The sequence below is a fragment of the Trachemys scripta genome, chromosome 2 (genome assembly GCF_013100865.1).
Source record: "Trachemys scripta elegans isolate TJP31775 chromosome 2, CAS_Tse_1.0, whole genome shotgun sequence".
NCBI classification, from domain to species: Eukaryota; Metazoa; Chordata; order Testudines; family Emydidae; genus Trachemys; species Trachemys scripta.
In genome coordinates this window covers 173,539,926-173,561,664 of record NC_048299.1, presented here as the reverse complement: position 1 = coordinate 173,561,664, position 21,739 = coordinate 173,539,926, and the positions used below count along the sequence as shown (strand labels likewise).

Genomic DNA, 21,739 nt, shown 5'->3' with positions numbered 1-21,739 from the left:
GTTTCACCTATAGCACGGTAAGATTTTTTGGCTCCCGAGGATAACGTTATATCGAGGTAGAGGTGTATTATCCAATAATTCATCCATCCAATAATTAATCTGACAACTTTTTGAAACTACATCAAAATCTGCAATCTCATAACACATCAGAATATAATGGCCCTCATTTACTCAGTTGGCCATAAGCTAATACTACTTAGCCTACCCCTTAATACTACTAAGAACAGTGGTTCTCAAACTTTTGTACTGGTGACCCCTTTCACATAGCAAGCCTCTGAGTGTTACCCCCCCTTATAAAATAAAAACACTTTTTAATATATTTAACACCATTATAAATGCTGGAGGAGAAGCGGGGTTTGGGATGGAGGCTGGCAGCTCGCGACCCCCCCCATGCAATAACCTTGTGACCCCTTGAGGGGCCCCGACCCCCAGTTCGAGAACTCCTGACTAAGAACATATCTGATACGCAACACAGAGAACGAACAAGACAAACCAATAATAATCCTGTAAAGTTTTACGTACATACAATGTAAAAAATTACCTTGTTAATCACTGGTTGTGTATTAGTGATTGGTGATGACGACACAGTAGTACTGGCAAGGGAGCCAAAGCTGAAGTTAGGCAGTGATGTAGTATTAATTGGTAAGGGTATTTTGGGTAGTACTGGTGCCTCCACCTCCTAAAATTGTACATTTATTTAGTTATTTTTCTATTCTACATTAGAAACTACATTTCCCCCTCTAATATCTATACAAAATTAAAAGCAGCAAAGCCAAATTTAAAATAAAATGATAAAAATATATCCAATCCCCCATCCTAGTCTACTAGAACATTTTTAACCTTTGGCAGGCACTTTCCATGGGTATGCTATGATTATCATGTGGTACAGTAGGTAGAACAGGGAAGACTGTCTCAAAGTTGCTAATTCAACCATTGCCCATAGGATGTGCCATAAAAATAACGTAGAATGAAAGATAGTCTGAGTTGTTTCTCTCCATTTAAAACTTGTTTTTGTTGTTAACATCATTTAACTTTAATAACTAAAATTCTAGAGAAAGGATAGTTTTGCTAGTTGATCTTCCCTATTCTTTAATTAAGATGTGGGATTTCAATACATGCTGAGATATGCAAGAAATCCTCTAGCAAAGCTAAGGAAGACCAGTCTTGAAGTTTCTGATATTTCTAAAGTAAAAAACAGAGAAAGCAAGTTTTGTTCTTTTTTTAAAAACAAACAACAAATCTTTCAGGCCTTCTTTATACATCACAGAGACACAAAATGGAATAAGCCCTATTTTAGGAACACAGGAATTGTCACACTGGATCAGACCAGTGGTCAATCCAGTCTAGTATCCTGTCTGACTTCATGGTATGCCATATAGTTTAAGGTAAGGTGCAAGACAATTATGGAACAAACACAGAAGCTACTGAAGCATAAAGACATTTCTTTTAAGGTATTTAGCTGCTGAAATTAAACTGGGTATTATTATAAAGATTTAACTAGTTTAATGACAACTCATTAGTGGCACTTGGATCTATGCAGAAACAATTAAGTGTGAATAAATTAAGACCTAACTTTCTCCCTGTGTTTATACCCAAAGAAATTTGGGTTCCCAACTTCTATATTGGTTCATTTCAACATATTTACTGAAAATTAGGCCCATCAAATCTTTATACTAAGTTCTCTTATTTGTGCTACACAAATACCCTCCAAGATCTCCAATATCCAGCTGGATTTTCTCTCTACATCAGTTCAGTCAAAAGATTAGCCTAACGATTGATAACTCAATATTTAAGACAAAAGAGGCCGTGTATAGTTTATTGTATGCTTTGAACTATACATATTTGAGACACTAAACACGGAAATAATTCTGTGGACATGTACTACTATTTGTGTGTTTTATTAAATTGATTTTTTGATGAAAAAATAAAGACTGAGTGGCTGATTTGTGCACCTGGGAAGCATTAGTCAATGTCACTCACAGATGTCTAACATATTTAATATTTTTGCATGCACATATAGTGTTATCTTCAGCTTTATTCCATTTCAAAATTTTGATTTGTTCTATATGGTTAAGTCATATAAGATAGAATTATGAATTTAAGTAATACTTTATTTGCTTACTGCCACTTATTTAATATTTCAATCCTTTAAAATAAACCATACATATTACTCTGACATATTTACTCAGTGTTTCTTGTATAGATTCATTCAGCTTCTAGTAAGAAACTCTACAATACAATTGGAAGAACACCTAAAATAATATGGCCAAAGTTTCCAAATGCAGCCTCTCATTTTGGGTGCCCAACTTCAGAAATCTAGGGCCTGATTTCCAGAAGTGATAAGCAGCTGCAGCCTCTATTGACTTCAACTGGAGATGGAAGTGTCTCAACACTGATGAAAAATCAGGGCCAGGTGTCTCAAGCTGAGTACCAAAATTGAGGCATACAAAATCAGCGGCTCTTTGAAGACTTGGGCTTATATATCCAACAGAATTAACTATTATTATTTATTATTTGTATTATCCTAGCACCCAGGAGCTTCAATCATTGCCTAACACAATGGGGTCTGGGCTATGTACAAACATGGCTTGTAACTATTAATTTTTTGTGTAATCTCTTAGGAGCCAAATATTTGAGTTTCACTGCATCCACGCTTTGAAAAATTCCATTGTGATAGAGCAATTTAGCTGAAGTAATTTCTCTTACCTGTTTTTCTTGTCCTGGTTGAGATACATAGTGTACTCCTCTTTCCCTTCTCATCTTGCCACCGCCACCACCTCCCACTCCAGAATATAATCCATTAGATGCAGGTGTACTGAATTTGGGGTATGTGAAATTGCTGGCACAGAAATAAACAATATATGATTAGAGCGCACTCTTATTACTTAATTGTTTTAAGCTCTTATGCCCTCTGTCCGCGCTGGAACAGAAACATTCCTACCAACAGTCTGGAAAAAGCAAAGTTCTTGTCCAAGTTGTCTTGTGTTGGACAAATAGACATCCCAAGCAATAAGAATATTGCTAAACAGAAAAAGCTACAACCAAAATAAAGAGTCAATCAATCAAAAATCAATCAATCAGAAACAGTCCCAACTCCACAAGGTGTGATGTGTGAGCCAGCAGAGAAGAAGAAGATGGAAAAATTAAGTTAACTAGTAAAATATGTTATTCTCCCACATCCCTTATTGCTAGCCTGGACAGTGGACATTTCAAATGAAATACCCACCACCAAATGAGAGATCAGATAGAATGGGTATCGTGGGAGGGAGAACAGATCAGACTACATGCAAACACTGACACATCAAGATTTCAGCATAGAGAAAATATAAAAAGGATGTCAAGGTACCTGTCTGCCACTGTTATGGAACGAACCTTGACAGAAGGCAGAGACTCCAGTTTCTGCAGCATGACAGTGAGAGACAGAAGCCTTAGAAGCTATTGCATCTTTCATACGGCCCTCAACAGAACCAAGAGGTTTTCTGATTGTGTTAACATTCCAGAATTCTTTTCAGATATACATATATCAAAGGGCTTTATAAAGTGTAACGGAATTTTCTCTTTTTCATTCCAAAAGCCTGGAAAAGGGGAAAGATATCCTAACCCAAGTGGAAAGGGGAAAAACTATCTGAGGAAATTAAGGAAAAAGATCGAGCATTACACTTTGCCCAGATGAAGAAAGACATAGAAGTGCCCAAAGGAAAGAAGAAATCCTATATTGAAGCTCTTCTTCTGACCAAGGTAGGTTTAAGCACACGTGAAGGCTTTAAGCCCCAGGTCAAGTCCCCGTGAGGATGAGGGAAGAGCCTTGGTTTAACCTTGTGAGGTGCTCCAGAATAATCTCTCCAGCTCTGATGGGAACCTATGGAAGAGCACTCTGTTGCCTCTTAAAGCCTAACTAGCACTTGGATGCTCAACCTTTAACTATCCAAACTTAAAGAGCAGCAAGAATTTTAGAAATTTCATATTTTACTCAATTTAACTACTCCTGCACCAGACTCTTATGCAAAATATGTAACCTTTTCTGCATACACCTGTTTGTCACTTATGGAGGAAGTCACTCCTCTGTCCCTAAAGGAAAGACTCTGACTTACAAGTCCTTACCCAGATTTCACATATGGAAAACTTCTGCAAAAATCCTAAGGGACTTCCCTTGTTTCTTATCAAGAGCCATCCAAAACTAAACAGACCCATGGATTAGAGTGCAGACTCTCTTGATCAATTAATGCAACTGGATTGACTCTCTTGCAAAAAAATAATATAAAAAAGGGTGTAATTATCCCTTCTGCAGGAGAGTAGAAATCCCCAGAGGTCAGGCTTTGTATAAGTTCATTATCTTCACGCAGACTATATCTTGTGAGAAAAATTCTATTTCTGCTACAGAATAATCCATTTTGAGGGGGAAATGCTAAACTGAAACTGATACTGAGGCTATGAAAGTTGAGAGACTTATAAAAATCATAGAGGAAAACTCAGGTAAATCATTTCCAAGGCCCACAGAATTGCTCCAAGAGGGTGAGGGCTAGCTCTGAAGGCTAACAGAGCCTAGTGACTCATCTAGGGATGAAGCAGCAATTTGTCCTGTATGTTACGCACAGCAAAGCATCTGATAAGGCCATGCCACCTTCCACAAAGAGCATGAGATACAATTAAGAAAATGGTACTGGGTCACACTCAAAAGAACTTTCATCAGACAGAACCTACCTTACTGTAGTAACCATATGCGTACAATAGAACTGATACATCAATTGGTTGCTAGGTTAATATACTCTTCAATATCATGAGACAAAACTGAAGGTGAGACAGGGTAGGACAGGTGGAACCACAGAGGCTAGTGCACTGGGGGGGGTTACTTCTGCCATGTCATAGGAAGTGGTAGGTCAGCTTAGAGCACCTTAAACCAAGGTTTCACATTCCAAACTATTAGAAAAAAGTGAGGCTGCTACCATACAGAGTGCCCAGATGAACAAAGAGAAACATCTTCACTGCAAAATGCCTTACTTCTACAATATCTAATCCTGATAGAATTGCTAAAGGAGCTAAGGTAATATCAGAAATTTAGTTCAGCTAGCTGGAAAACTGTCCACTGTCCCTTCCTGGAGAAGGGAAATTACAATGCCTCACCAGCCAAACAGCCCCCTCTACAAGAATCATAGAATATCAGGGTTGGAAGGGACCTCGGGAGGTCATCTAGTCCAACCCCCTGCTCAAAGCAGGACCAATTCCCAACTAAATCATCCCAGCCAGGGCTTTGTCAAGCCTGACCTGAAAAACCTCTAAGGAAGGAGATTCCACCACCTCTCTAGGTAACCCATTCCAGTGCTTCACCACTCTCCTAGTGAAAAAGTTTTTCCTAATATCTAACCTAAACCTCCCCCACTGCAACTTGAGACCATTATTCCTTGTTCTGTCATCTGGTACCACTGAGAACAGTCTAGATCCATCCTCTTTGGAACCCCCTTTCAGGTAGTTGAAAGCAGCTATCAAATCCCCCCTCATTCTTCTCTTCTGCAGACTCAACAATCCCAGTTCCCTCAGCCTCTCCTCATAAGTCATGTGCTCCAGCCCCCTAATCATTTTTGTTGCCCTCCGCTGGACTCTTTCCAATTTTTCCACATCCTTCTTGTAGTGTGGGGCCCAAAACTGGACACAGTACTCCAGATAAGGCCTTACCAATGTCGAATAGAGGGGAATGATCACGTCCTTCAATCTGCTGGCAATGCCCCTACTTATACAGCCCAAAATGCCGTTAGCCTTCTTGGTAACAAGGGCACACTGTCGACTCATATCCAGCTTTGCATCCACTGTAACCCCTAGGTCCTTTTCTGCAGAACTGCTGCCTAGCCATTCAGTCCCTAGTCTGTAGCAGTACATGGGATTCTTCCGTCCTAAATGCAGGACTCTGTGCACTTGTCCTTCATCAGGTTTCTTTTGGCCCAATCCTCTAATTTGTCTAGGTCCCTCTGTATCCTATCCCTACCCTCCAGCATATCTACCACTCCTCCCAGTTTAGTGTCATTTGCAAACTTGCTGAGAGTGTAGTCCACGCCATCCTCCAGATCATTAACGAAGATATTGACCAAAACCAGCCCCAGGACCAACCCCGGGGGCACTCCGCTTGATACCGGCTGCCAACTAGACATGGCGCCATTGATCACTACCTGTTGAGCCCGATGATCTAGCCAGCTTTCTATCCACCTTACAGTCCATTCATCCAGCCCATACTACTTTAACTTGCTGGCAAGAATACTGCGGGAGACCGTATCAAAAGCTTTGCTAAAGTCAAGGAATAACACATCCACTGCTTTCCCCTCATCCACAGACCCAGTTATCTCCTCATAGAAGGCAATTAGGTTAGTCAGGCATGACTTGCCCTTGGTGAATCCATGCTGACTGTTCCTGATCACTTTCCTCTCTTCTAAGTGCTTCAGAATTGATTCCTTGAGGACCTCTCCATGATTTTTCCAGGGACTGAGGTGAGGCTGACTGGCCTGTAGTTCCCCAGATCCTCCTTCTTCCCTTTTTTAAAGATGAGCACTACATTAGCCTTTCCAGTCATCCAGGACCTCCCCCAATCACCATGAGTTTTCAAAGATCATGGCCAATGGCTCTGCAATCACATCCGCCAACTCCTTTAGCACCCTCAGATGCAGCACATCAGGCCCCATGGATTTGTGCTCATCCAGCTTTTCTAAATAGTTCCGAACCACTTCTTTCTCCACAGAGGGCTGGTCACCTCCTCCCCATGCTGTGCTGCCCAGTGCAGCAGTCTGGGAGCTGACCTTGTTCGTGAAGACAGAGGCAAAAAAAGCATTGAGTGCATTAGCTTTTTCCACATCCTCTGTCACTAGGTTGCCTCCCTCATTCAGTAAGGGGCCCACACTTTCCTTGACTTTCTTCTTGTGGCTAACATACCTGAAGAAACCCTTCTTGTTACTCTTAACATCTCTTGCTAGCTGCAACTCCAAGTGCAATTTGGCCTTCCTGATTTCACTCCTGCATGCCTGAGCAATATTTGTATACTCCACCCTGGTCATCTGTCCAATCTTTCACTTCTTGTAAGCTTCTTTTTTGCGTTTAAGATCAGCAAGGATTTCACTGTTAAGCCAAGCTGGTCGCCTGCCATATTTACTGTTCTTTTTACACATCAGGATGGTTTGTTCCTGCAACCTCAATAAGGATTCTTTAAAATACAGCCAGTTCTCCTGGACTCCTTTGCCCCTCATGTTATTCTCCCAGGGGGTCCCGCCCATCAGTTTCCTGAGGGAGTCAAGGTATGCTTTTCTGAAGTCCAGGGTCCATATTCTGCTGCTCTCCTTTCTTCCTTGCGTCAAGATCTTGAACTCGACCATCTCATGGTCACTGCCTCCCAGGTTCCCATCCACTTTTGCTTCCCCCACTAATTCTTCCCGGTTTGTGAGCAGAAGGTCAAGAAGAGCTCTGCCCCTAGTTGGTTCCTCCAGCACTTGCACCAGGAAATTGTCCCCTACACTTTCCAAAAACTTCCTGGATTGTTTTGTGACATTGCAAGAACTTTGTTTATTTCCGGTCTTCATTTGCTGGTAGGAAGACACATACTGGCTAATAAATGGTTGTTTGTAAATCATATTATTCTCATGTATCCTTTTTTCATTTAATATAATTACTGCTATCGTTATTAATGTATCTATCATCATTCTCCTCTTTTCTAAGTGCATATTTAGAGACTTCAGACATTTCATATGCCATTTCTGAGAAACAATTCTTAACTAAAGAGTCCCAATTTCACATTCTGTTGTGTGATCAAGAAATATTTCTTATGTCCTTTACAAAAAGGGTAAGCCTGGAGATTCCAGCGAAGGAAGCACAAAGCCACCACACTCCTCTCACATAAATAATATAGATTACATCTAGGAGGTTTGACATACCTTTCAGATGGCTCTACTTGCTGTTCTGCAGTCAAATTCTTCTCCCTCACTCCCTGCAAATAAAGGAAAAGGACTTCAGGTTTCTCTGAATTTGCTATTATTTCAAGCACAAAACAAGACTATAGTTATGCCAATTCTTACAAAATTTCTTCTGCTTCTTTTATTAGTTAATCTAACTAGAAAAATCTTACTGCATCTACTTAGACTTCAGAGTTAAATCAATATTACAGACACACTCAAATTAAGCTTTGCAGCTCTAATGGGTGTCAGTTTATCACTATTACTGATTAAAATTATGGGAGATGCAATTATTTTTATATTAACCAAATTTCACTAGCATAGCCTGCATACAAGACACATTAAGTACTAATCTTTACAAACACTGGATTCCAAATTATATATTATACACTTTTTGGACCAAAATCTGGGCTGACTTACAAGTCCATGAACTCCCACTGAGGTAATATTTATTGAAATTAAGTAGTATATCATATAATACTAGCAAGGTTTTTATATTAGAAATCACATGCCATTTTACAATCCCATTAATCATAGAAACAAACATCTATTGACATCAGACTCTCATCATAATCTTCTATCAGGACAAAACACAAACTCTGCAACCTAAACAATTTTGAATTCATAGATATTAAGACCAGAAATTACCATTATGATTATCCATTCTGATACTGCATAACACAAATCCTATCATTTCATTCAGTAATTCCTACATCAAGCCCATAAGTTCAATATGAGGTAAAGCATATATTCAGAAAGACATTCAATCTTGATTTTAAGACTTCAAGTGATGGAAAATCTACCACATATCTCGGTAATTTGTTCCAACAGTTAATTACCCTATTTAAAATGTATGCCTTATTTCTAGTCTAGTTTTTTTTCCAGACACTGGACTTGGTCATGCTTTTGTATACTGGACTAAAGACCCTTTAATCAGAAATGTTCTCCCTGTGTAGGTACTCAGACTGTGATCTTAATCTTCTCTTGGATAAACTAAACAGATTGAACTCTTACATCTTCCTTTGCAAGGCAGTTTTCTGCACCTCTAATCATTCATCTGAACCTTCTTTTCTGAACCCCAATTTTTCAACATCCTTTTTGAAACACTGAGACTAGAACTGGATGCTGGGCTCCATTAATGGTCTCATTAACACTATACCTAGACATACTGCCACCCCTCTACTCATATTCAATATTCCTCTGCTTATATATACAAGGATCATGTTAGCCCTCTTAGCACAGCATCTATCATGACCCTCTAAATTGTTTTCACAATCACTGCTTTCTAGGATGTAGTCCCTCACTGTGAGACATACACTTTTTGTTCCTAAATGTATCTTACATTTGGCAATATTAAAATACAAGTTGTTCAAATGAGTCTAGCTTACTAAGCAATCCAGAAGGCTCTGTAGAACTGACCTTTTTTTTATTATTATTATTATTATTATTACTCCACCAATTTTTGCATCATCTGCAAAAGTATATTTTCCTTCAGATCACTGAAGATAATGAATAGCACTGGGCCAAGAACAGATTCCTGAGGTACCCCACTAGAAACATGCCCCACTTGATAACAATTCCTCACTTACAATTACTTTGTGAGCTCTATTAGCCAGTTCTTAATGCATTTAATATGTGCCACACTGATTATGTCATTTGCACAGAACTTTATATTCAAAACAAAGTGTTTACAGTGTGAGGAAACATTAGAACAGATACACAGATGACTGTGAAATACACAGCTCATCTCTCTCCCCTTTAATGTAACAGGAAGTCTAAGCTAGTCACTAAAATACACATAATATTCCATATAAAACTCCATGTTAAGATAACATTAAGGTTAAAGAGGTAGACCCTCAAAAAATTAGAAAATTCAAAATTAAGCCTGCACATATAATCTTAGCTCTACCTCTTGCGGGTATGCATTATGATAAGCTTAAGCCATTTTTTCTGAGTTGCTATTGGAACAAAATATCTTTAGTCTCTTGCTGACTAAAAAGGCAGCCCTAACAGATCACAACCACTAGGTTTCTCTCTTTAGTTCCTTTTTATAACTACTTATTTTTCTTCTATTAAACACTTTTACTCCCCCCCTCTAAAGTGCAATGAGTTTCTTCTCTAGGTTCTCACTTGGATCACCATGTAATCATCATTAGTTACAAGAGGCAGTTAAGGTCAACAACATAAAACAGATCCTCCTGCTCTCTGGGCCCTTCCAGACACGATACTTAAATCCAAACTGAAATGTTAAACACAAAAATGCTGAACTGAGGCACTCCCACATATGGTAGCTGTGCTGTGTTATTTACTAGCAGACATTTCCCATTTAGAGTTCAAAATTCACTGAATATTTTTATTTGATTCTGACAACTTTTGAGTCTAATGAAAATCATGATAAAATATTTATGCTATCTACATAACAGCTCAAAATTTCAGTTTAAGTTCTATATTGTAAAACTGAAAACCCTCAAGTTCTGTCCTCGCCCATCACTGCAGGTCAAAGTTAGGACTGCTTGGGTTCCTTACCTGGCATGTCCCCCATACCTTAGTATGCTTGGATTTCTTTTAAAGTGTAACCTTAATTTTGAATTTCCTGGGTTTGTAATGTTTGTTTGGGGGATACTGACTACATCCCTGTAATGCTTTTTATCCTGAAGTTACGGATACCTACCTCTCAACTTTAATTCCATCTTAATAATTATTTGCTTGGAATTTCCTTGGTTTCTAAGTAATTTAAAAAATTATACAGCAACACTAAACAAGAAAACCCAAAAGAAAATGCTGCCACCCAATATTTCAAATGATTTGTATGATATGTAGTATCAACTTTAAAAGTTAAAAGAAAAAAAGATTTAAGGGCAGATTTTCAATGGTACAACAAACAGCATCCTGACTATCGTGGCCAGCTAAGCTGGGTTTACAGCAGATTAGCATTACCAAAGTAGTGCAAGTCAGTCGAAGTGCAGTGATGATCCTGGCCCTTAATTTGTAAGACTGGCACTCTGTAAAAAGAGGGGCAGGGCAAGCCCAGTCCCTGAGTCCCACAGTATATCTACACTGCAATAAAAGATCCACCACACCGAATCTCAGAGCTTGGGTCAACCAACTCAGGCTTGCAAGGCTCAGACAGCAGGGCTAAAAATAACAGCGTAGATGTTCCGGCTCAGGCTGGAACCCGGGCTCTGAGACTTTCCCCCTTTGCAGGGTTTCAGAGCCCAGGCTCCAGTCTGAGCCTGAACATCTACACTTCTAGTTTTAGCCCCACAGCCTGAGCCCCATGAACCCGAGTTAGCTTACCGTGGCTCTGCGACATAGTGCCGTGGGTTTTGTATTGCAGTGTAGACATGCCCCCAATGTCTCTGCAATGTAACAGCTCACCGTATGTTCCTGTCTCAGCTCCCCCAGCAGTGCTGCCTTGGTGCACAATGGGGAGTTCAAGGAGCAGTGCCATTGGCAGCCTTTCAGGCCTTAATGCCCAAGTTATGGCCACGGAACCTCTAAAAGTAGAGACAGTTAAGGGCCAAGTCATCTACCAATGAGAACTCTTGACACACAAGTGCTGTCTTCTCATGCCACTGACTCATTACAACCAACAGAACTGCTTCAAGCAAACAAACTGTAGCACTGTCACAAACTTGAGCAGTGACATAACTCTGTAGCCTCTATATTCATAACAATTAAATACAATCATTAATTTAGCTTCATTACAACCTAATTTCTTCAAATACAGCCTATGCACAAAAGATTTCAATTGATTTTAAGTACTGCACATAGAAGTTTGAAGTGTCTGTCATTTTTTTATTAAGATCAGTCAAGAAAACAAAAAGACTTGACAGATTGAGTAAGTCTATCATTTAAGAAAGTTAACTCAAACTTATTAACAGATTTACTTGTAAATTCTCAGAAAATTCGTTTTGTAAAAAGAGCAAGTCCTGTAAGTTTAGGGAGGGTATGCTGTAGTTTTTTTAATAACAAAAAGGTTAAATCCCTGCTTTTAAGGACAAAAGGGAACTGAGACTTAACTACTGAGCCATAACCAACTCCGCCATAATAGACAGTATTACAAATGTCTGTGCCTGGGAAATAATATGTTGGTGTGCTGCCTAAAATCCATTCAAGTTTTACTCAGAAGAGCCCAAGGGAGAATACGTAGTGAAAATATCAATACTTGCTCTGAGTTTTAACAACTATGCTTTCTACAGAAACGTAAATGGCACCCTCTTTCCTCCAAGCCTATTCCACTTGGTTGTTCAACTGTTTTACAACCCATAAACTTCACTTAACTTTCAAAAATATCCATAGGTTGGTTCCTCCCACTCATGCCAGTGCTACTTAATCCTCCTCCATAGACTATATCTGGCAAAACAGATAGCAGCACAGGCAGTGGGGTTCCCTCACTCTTCTGGTTCAACCATCTCAAAAGATATCCTCTTAACTTTCCAGTCCCCAGTACACCTCTACGCCAATATAACACGACCCAATATAACACAAATTCGGATATAAAGCGGTAAAGCAGCGCTCCAGGGAGGTGGGGCTGCACACTCCGGTGGATCAAAGCAAATTCGATATAACGCGGTTTCACCTATAACGTGGTAAGATTTTTTGGCTCCCGAGGACAGCGTTATATCGGGGTAGAGGTGTATTTGCTTAATAGAAAAGGACAAGGTACCATTTTTGTCTGGGAACTCTGGTATATTAGAACAAACTGCAAAAGTTTATATGTTTTATAAGTTACCTATAAAATTTTAGAGTAACACAAACTGAAATGCCACAAATTAGATCACTAGGAGACCATAGCTTAACTGAAGGGTAGTTTATACCCAGCTTAAGTGTGTTTATTTAGCATGACAGCAATCCAAGTTTTGCTAGATAATTATTTCAACAGGTGTTTCTTGTAAGACTAGAATTGATCATAACTAGGTCTCAAAATTTACTGCACTTCTGTGCTATCCTTTCAGTCCAAAATATAGTCCAAGCCAGCAGCACATCATTACACTGAGGATGACCAACCAATCACATTCTGATCCATGAATACAATAAATATTGACACAAATTCAAATATTCCTTTTACAAGGATTCCTACTGTCTTAAGCATTACCCTGAATGTTCTATAAATTGTCTTGACAGGTAACAACATCTCAATAGGAGAACTATTTATAGCTTTTCCACTGTTAAGAGAAAGCGTACTTACTTTGTGCTTTACGTCTACTCTCTGTCTAATCTTGCCTGACTCAGCAGCTGGAGTCAGAGATGGTTTAAAATACTGTAACCGACTCATTGACTGAGAAATTGTCTTCGGTGTCACTAATTTCTGGACTGGAGGGTGCAGGGATTCCACCTTCAAAAGATGCAGCAATCAATATAGTTAGTTTGGAGGCTTTGGGATCATTTATATTTACTTAAAAACCTGAATAAAACTAGCTAACAACCTCTACGCAATCACTGCACTCAGTGAGGTGTTTTCGTGTGCTATACAGGTATTTAATGCGCATGGGGAAATTAGAAAGTCAAGCAAGGTATCCAACAGTGTCTTGAATCTAAAATCAGGATTCCTCAGCTAATTTTAGTAACATTTTAGTAACATTAATTCACTGAAATCAGAGTATTATCCTGTTTTACACACACAATGAAATTTGTGCTCATAGTTGAAGCCAGGTAATAGGTTTCTATGTCAAAGTGCTAATGGCTAATCAATCAACCCTCTGGATTTGATTACTCCAACAAATCTCATCCTAAAAAAAATACAACAGCATTAGTCAACTAAGCCCTCGAACTATGCAGGCACTTTGAAAATTTTACCCCACATTTTATTTTACTGACCCATTTTAAGAAGAGACAATGTCAATTCAATTTTTATCCAAAATTTTGGATTTTGCATAAATCAAGCTTCTACAGAAGAACCAAAAAGACGAACACAAAAAGAATCTTTCATTTATTTTCTTTTTAAAAAACATTCCAATGTTAAGAGTTGTTTTAAACAAATACCACATGCACTATATTTGCAACATATACATTGCTACACTACATATCTAAAAATTAAACTGACTTCATTGGTCTTCATTGTCCTAACAAAGAAATGTTTGAATATGTAAATAGTGAAAATTAATCTGAATTTTATAATCTGCTTCACTTGCAGTAAACTAGTTTTGTCAAACACCAGTAGAGAAAATAATTTACAATATTATTTTTAAACTAACAATATCCCCATAACTCAGGATGGAGCCAAAATTTTATTTCCCCTAGCATAATTTCAAGGATTATTTCATGAAAAGGATCTTTCTAGAAGCTCATTACAATAATGCTTCTTGTCTCCTTCTGAAACCTTCCATAAAGTATGTGTTAAACTAGTTTAAGTCCACTCTAAATGGAAGAATTTTGCACTGCGAATTTTAATGTGCATTATCAAAACATTATAAGGAAAGGTAGGTAGAATATTTTCTGATACTGGATTACAGATGAAAAGCACTAATGTGAGTGCTATTCTGGCCTACGTGGGTTTTTAAAATAAGAAATGTACTGCACCACTGGTATCAACTGAAACAGTTTTTACTAAGAACACAAGTGTTCTGTCAACAGTCCACTTACTCTGGCAGCTAAACACAAAACAAAAATCGCCCAACAATCCTTGTCTTGACCAGCAATTACTATTATCAAGGGCTTCCCTCTTCTTGCCAAATATTGCAGTATGAATAGACAATTCCTTTCCTTTCAGCCAGTGTCAGCTGTGTGCAACATTTGTTTAGTTTGACATCGCCAGGCTCTGTTGCGTAACTGCTACATCTTTTTTAATGCCTCAACACAGGTGTGGCTCTATAATTTAAATGAAAATGCTATACTACAGTTTTCTTTGCAGTGACACTTATGTTGAAGAAATTACACACTATACTTCGTGTTTGAGAGTGTCATCTTTTCAACAAATGCTCAACTACAAAAGATTTGGATTCTATAATGATCTGGTACACCATCAAGTGTAATAATATTTCTAGTCAAATGGTCAGTATAGAAATGTAAGAGACATTCTCTCCATTTTCTGTGTAAAACTTCACGTGGTGGATGCTATGGAAGGAAAACAATATTTTTATTTCTATAGTGGTCTCAGATCCCAAATTTATGCAATATTAGAAATATCTGAAAAACTTGAAAAATTCATTAGCATTTTTCACTTGTTAACACCATGACAGGAATCAGGATTTACCATACCATTATTACTAATTAGGGCTTCTTTAACAACAGTTTAAACTTATTCTTATGTGTAAGAATATTGGTTAAAATTACAGAGATGACCAAAAATTACAAAATTCCTTCCCTCCTCGACACACCACCATTTTTCAAGACAGAAGCATTAAGAAGCCCAGGTAACAAGTTTATATCGTTAGTTTAAACACAAGCCTGGCAAAGTCATTTAGCACCATTTATAAATATATATATATTTTTTCCCAATCCTGGTCACTCTTCCAGCACAAGACCTTCCTCAAACTATTGTCTAACACACACCTTGCTTGCCAACAACTAACGGGAAGAAGCAAAGCTCCCTTTAGAGTTCCAGCCATGTTCCTTTTAGTAACAGCAAGAAAGAGCAACACGAAAGTAGCCTACCCCAGAAGTGGAGTGGATAATCATCCCAGCCCTCCTAGCTATAGTGTGGACAAGAGAACATTTTTAGTCATTAATAACCCAAACAAAATATAATTTTAATGTTATGTGAGTTAATATCCTATTGCTTATATCCACTATAGCAGTGGTTCCCAAACTTGTTCTGCCACTTGTGCAGGGAAAGCCCCTGGCAGGCTGGTTTGTTTACTTGCCGCGTCTGCAGGTTCGGCCGATCGCGGCTCTCAGTGGCCGGGGTTCACTGCTCCAGGCCAATGGGAACTGCTGGAAGCAGCGGCCAGTACGTCCCTCGGCCCCTGGCCGCCGCTTCCAGCAGCTCCCATTGGCCTGGAGCAGCGAACCGCAGCCATCGGGAGCCGCGATCGGCCGAACTTGCAGACGCGGCAGGTAAACAAACCGGCCCGGCCCGCATGGGGCTTTCCCTGCACAAGCGGTGGAACAAGTTTGGGAACCACTGCACTATAGGTTTGCAGAAACTTCACAGTACTTAAAAGTAATGAATATTTTAATTCAATTGATAAACCACCTGGGTATCAGCGAATCCTTACCTGTTTTCTCTTTGAATGGAAGCGAGTAATATCCAGCATGCTCCTGTCCACAGGCTGTAAGGAAAAAAGCCACGTGTTAGAGGAAAAATTCTTTACAATGAGGTTGGCAGCCAACAAAAGAGAAGACAGTTTAGAGACCAACTTACAGAAGACAGTGGAGAAGCAACAGAAGATGGAATCCTTTTAGCATCCTGTTGAATAAATATTACAGTAAGTTAAACTATATTAAGAAAGTTTTCACCAATATGGTGCAGGTAAGTTTAGAATGTGTTACATGCTCTTGCACTGAAACACAATAGAGTAAAATGAGAGCCATTTACTGCTAAAGGACTTGACATCTTCTCCAGAGACTGCAAGATGCGCCGCGCTGTGGAACTTGTCACTCCATAGGATTGCACATTTGCTTGCTTAGCTTTCATTTGTCTTCTGACTGGTGTCTGAAAAGTTAGCATGATAAATGTTAAAATGTTGGACTTCAACATTCATATATTTGTTTGTTTTGGGACAACAATGGGTTGGATCCCAATTTTTTAGAAGAGATGTGGGGAATGAGCTCAATGAGGACCAACTGAAGAAAATGGGAGCCTACTGACTTCACAGCAAGAGTTGGATTATCCCCCCATGTGCCTGAAAGATAGGTGTGGGACAAAGTGACATCTTAAATCACTTCAATTCCTATTCTTTGAATCGGAATGTAAAAGGCTGAAAAAGAAGAAAATAATGGGCCTGCTATCTTTTTTGAAGGAGGGCAGGAAAGAAAATTTAAATAAAGGCTCATATTGGAAGTCACTTCTGAAGAATATACTTTGAGTAAGCAAGAGAAGTCAGACTTACATGACAGTATAGTGAATCATCTTAATCAGTTTACATCATGATCAGGAATTCCAATTTTTAGTTTCTCTTTTTAATTATTTTCAGAGTTTATATTTTGCTACTACAGTGCCTTGTAACTTCTTTATAAAGAAGAGAAACCTTAATATTTACAACAATACATATCAAATAAAACTATAAAAGAGAAGCAACAAAGGTCCAAAGGAAAAATACTCGGAAAGCTTTCTTGAATACTAATTTATTGTTGGCATCCTAGGTTCCCCTTGTGTAATCACAGATGAATGCTGTGTATCACACTGTTGCTATGTGCAGGCAGAAAGCAAAGCATAGAGGGTACAAGCAGCTAGTAATACTGGCTGTAACCCACAACAAATAGCATGGGCAGGATGTGAGCTTAGTCCCTCCTTCAAAGGAAGCTTGCCATTTTAGTTCCCTTTCCCCAGGCCCAATTATGTTTATTTTTTAAAACTGATTTTTGAAAAATTGCAATCTATTTTTTTTGGTTGTTTATAGCATTTATTATATTAAACATGGTCTTAGTCTATAAATCATTCTCTGTCCTTAAGAGTTGTATCTTTGTAAAGTGCCATGTACATCCATTCGGATTATGTAAATGTTTAAATGGATTGTGTTATACTGTCTATCTTGACACTGCATTTAGGATTGTATCCTAATCTCTGCTGAGTAGAAGAATAAATGTCAGCAAAACTACCTTGTTTGTAAGTAGTATGTCACTTTAAATATGAAAACTTTCAAATAGGCACAAACATCTGTTCCTGCTGTAGTTAAGGTTACCTGATGTTTTACACACACACACACACACATACTATATACACATATATACTATGTGTATAGTTAAGCACGTGCAAATTATATATAAATTGTTATGCAACTTTAAAGCAATCACTACTTTTTCTGCTATAAATTTTCCAATTTAAAGATACATGATCAAGTATAACTTTGTTATAATACAGCTTGTCCCTGTCTCTCAGACAACAAACAGCACTGTACTATTTGTAAGTTTCACTGATCGCTTCTACAACATTACTATTACACAAACAAGGCAGTTTGACTGACCCTTTACTTTTCTACTCAGCAGAGATTAGGATGCATGTAGTTCATCATGGAAACCTGTATTCAGTGTTTCACTTATTCTGGTTTACATCCAGGAAGAACAGGAGAAGCACAGGTCTTCATGAGAGCCAAGGACTGAGTACCACTCCTCCAGTGAGACAACGTGGGTGAGGTAACATTTCTTATTGGACCAACTTTTGTTGGTGAAAGATAAATTTTCAAGCTACAGAGTTCAAGTTTTCACCAACAGAATTTGGTCCGCTAAGAGATATTACCTCACCCACCTTGTGACTCTAATATCCTGGAATCAACATGGCTACAACACTCCTTTTAGAGGCTGTTTGTTGAAATATAAAAACTGTGCAAGAGTGTGTATGCACACTGGAGAAGCAACGGTTGCTCTACAACAGTTTTTAAACTCAAAATCACTTTAATAAGCAACTATTCATCACCAGTAGTCCCACAGGTTAATAAGCTCATGAAATTTACCTTTAATACTAGAAGCTTTCCTGGTTAAAGACTTCTACATTTGACAGTTTCCTCCCCCATTACTAAATGTCAGTGATATCTCTATAATAGTTTAGTCTCTACTACTGAAGTATTCGATAATAAAGTAAGTTTTTGATCTATCTTATGTGCACGTTTTCAAGACAAAATTTTCATTTTACATTTCAACTGCTCTTCCCTGCCCAGATTACCAATAGTTTTTCTTACCTGATAAGGAGTAATTCGTATTTTAGATTGCCTTGCTGCTGCAGCTGCACCACCATAAGTGGTTTTTCCAGGGTAAAATGGAGAATCCCCAAGCTGGCTTGTCTTAAGGACAGAAGCATTACCAAGTGACTGCAGAGAGACATATTAACAGGCAGTTAGCAAAATGGACACAAAACTAATGTGATTAAAACTTGTATTGTGCAGTACTCACAGGGGATAGGGCTCCAAAAGCAGATAAGTTGAATGCAGGTTTTTTAGAGCTGGTAGCAGAATGTTGTGTGAGAGAATGAGATCGTTCAGCCTCTGTGGACCAGAGTGGTGGTACTGATGTATTTTTTGAAACTGCTATATCTGACAAAAGGACAATTGTGTGTGTAAATCATATTATAAATTGTAAATTAGTTAATACACACAGAAAATTGGATATAAAACAGCATTAAGGAGACACATAATAAAATCCAATATTTAATCCTGCACTATTCTACCCCTAGGTTTCAGGGTTCTTTAAACAGACTAATATTGTGTATTATGGCAATATAATCTGCATCAAAAAGTAGGAGCACCAACATCATCCCTGAACCAAGGCCCTGTTCACAAAAGTGCATACACAACTAGCCCTTATAATGGAAATTCAAGGAACTAAACAGAACTGACCATACTGATGGATTTACTATAAAAGGGTATTTCTTCTTTCTGACGAAGACAGGAGGAGACTATAACACATGGGGATTGGTAGATTGGTAATCAGATACTAAGTCCTTCATATGTAAGTTAATGGTTCAAGACTAGCCCAGGTCAGAAATGCCTCATTCATAAGTCTGGTAACTGTTTAGTTATCCATCTGAAATGAGATAATGCTCTTGTTCCCGTTACTATCAAATAGTCCATAGAAACCACCAGCATTCTTACTGGCAAATTCAGGTAGGCCAAGAATTGCAATAGCATGGAAACAACTATCCTCACCCCTAAGGATTGCTCTCCCCCTTTCTGGAGGAGCTATGTTAGATGCACAGTATGTGGAGACCTGCAATATGGCTGCCTGTGCTGTCCAGCACTTATTCTGAAGAACCTCAGTCTCCAAAGGTGTCAGTCCAAAACTTAAGATTTTTACTTTAAAATGTTGAGAATGTTTTTCCTTAGTGAATGTAGTATTCATGAAATGTGACAGACTTGTCAGTATTGAAAACTGAAGTCCTCTGTCCACAAAACAGATAAAGCACAGGCAGTGCAAGTCTCCCCACGTGACCCTGACCATATGCCTCAACTTTAACCTGCAGAACACCCCAGCCCATTTTCAGGGCTGAATTACATTGGTGATTTTGATGTGAACATCTATTTAAGATTAAATAGATTGAGACCACCACCCCATTTCATGAGTACAATGAGCTGTCAGTCACTACTACCTCAACTTAGATTTGAGTATAACCTAGGTGAAAGGCTTCGTATTCCATCACCAAATCCTGAGACATCCTAGCCTCATAACAGCATTTTTCAGAACACTCATCTAAAAATTACAATGTGATATAATATTTCAGATACTTAAACAAAGTTAAATTCTTAAATACCAGAAGATATACATCTAAGTAATTGGCACTAACAAATTTTGTATTTACTAAGATGACAGATGGCATACAAAGCAAACTCAATTTATTCATGTTGTGAAACACGATCATCATATAAGGCAGATATGACCGTAGCAAAATAAAAGTTACCTTTATCAGATGCTCTAGAGGAGAAGCCACTAGTAGTTGAGATGTTATCATCATCATGCTGAGAGGTAGAATCTTTGATTTCTTTTACAAGAGAGAGTCCAGAACTGCCAATTGCAAATGCAGAGGATGTGGAAGGCTGGCAATGTGCTGATGGGGAATCCAACATGGTGCAATTCAAATGACTCCGATGAAGAGAGGGTCTTGTTAATACATCTGAGAAGTTTAATGCAGATCTACTTGTGGACGGTTCTAAAGAGGAATTAAAAAAAAAAAACACAATTAGGATTCTATTAGGCAAGGTGAGTGTACAAGCACACAGAAATCAAGAGCTGTTTTTTATCAACAGTCGTTCTACTGCCATGTATCAAGTACAAAATAGAGATAAGCCAAATTTAACTTCTTCCTCACCCATACAGTGGTGCTGACAGCAGCAGCACTACATGCAAATACTTAACCTACTGTGACATTAAACAAAATTTTAAACTACAAACAAGTTAGGAAATTTAATGTCAAGGTTTCCTTAGCAGCTCTAATTTTGTCCCCTATGTCCAATTACTCTCAAATAGGGTCTTTCATCACACAAAATATATGCAAATTTACAAAATGCATGTATGAAGAAAATGATGAGATTCAGACAGACAATTCACCTAATTAATACAATCTCTGTTAGATAAAAAGTATTAATAGTCACTTGATTATATGTAATAAAGGTACTTTTTTGGTATCTTCTCTAAATGTTATTGTACTGGCTCCCCCTACAGATGAAAAATGTTGGGTCCCTGCCATCAGTTATTGCTGGGATTTTAGCATACAGAGGATACAAACCTCTTAGTTTGTGTGAAACTGATGCCACCCTATAGTAACCAGATGAGCAACTTCTCAAATAAATCAAAAGGTCTGAAGTTCTGAAAGGCTATTGGTAGATTAGGTCTTATAATTCTTGTGCGAAGGAGATGGCTATTGCAATATATTTTATCTAAAAGGAGCCCGAGGCCTTACTCGGGAGTTCTAGGAAAGCAAATGCTATTGATATCAGCATCTATGGATTAACTCAGTGTCCAGAATCATGGTGGGGTCACTAACCAGTCTGCCCAATCTCCAGCCAATTTTTATGACAACATCTGGAGAGGAATTATATATACCAGGCTAAAGGTCCAGCCTGGGAGAGAGCATCTGTGCTTCAGGTCAATGGTTCCTGAAAGCTGATTATATGGAGTTTGTTTTTTCTGTTCTCAAGTCATTAAGATTTATCTGTGGCATTCCCCATTCACATCATAACTGGTCAAAGGTTCTGGATAGTAGTGTAATTCCTAATCCTTTGGAGTTG

The 21,739-nt window shown here is 38.5% G+C and overlaps 1 protein-coding gene across 4 annotated transcripts in view; it reads right to left on the bottom strand.

Annotated features, from left to right (window-relative positions):
- Positions 1-21,739, bottom strand: part of NUP153 (nucleoporin 153) — a 64,134-nt gene that overhangs the window by 18,045 nt on the left and 24,350 nt on the right. For 3 of the 4 annotated variants that reach the window (XM_034762342.1, XM_034762345.1, XM_034762343.1), the window contains exons 3-12: positions 20,413-20,661; positions 18,912-19,051; positions 18,701-18,829; positions 16,402-16,518; positions 16,228-16,272; positions 16,082-16,135; positions 13,114-13,260; positions 7,905-7,957; positions 2,707-2,839; positions 542-679 (exon numbers count right to left, since the gene is read on the bottom strand). In XM_034762342.1, coding sequence (XP_034618233.1) covers positions 542-679; positions 2,707-2,839; positions 7,905-7,957; positions 13,114-13,260; positions 16,082-16,135; positions 16,228-16,272; positions 16,402-16,518; positions 18,701-18,829; positions 18,912-19,051; positions 20,413-20,661 — 1,205 coding nt within the window. The remainder of the gene's footprint in view (positions 1-541; positions 680-2,706; positions 2,840-7,904; positions 7,958-13,113; positions 13,261-16,081; positions 16,136-16,227; positions 16,273-16,401; positions 16,519-18,700; positions 18,830-18,911; positions 19,052-20,412; positions 20,662-21,739) is intronic. The other variant, XM_034762344.1, reaches the window with a different exon arrangement.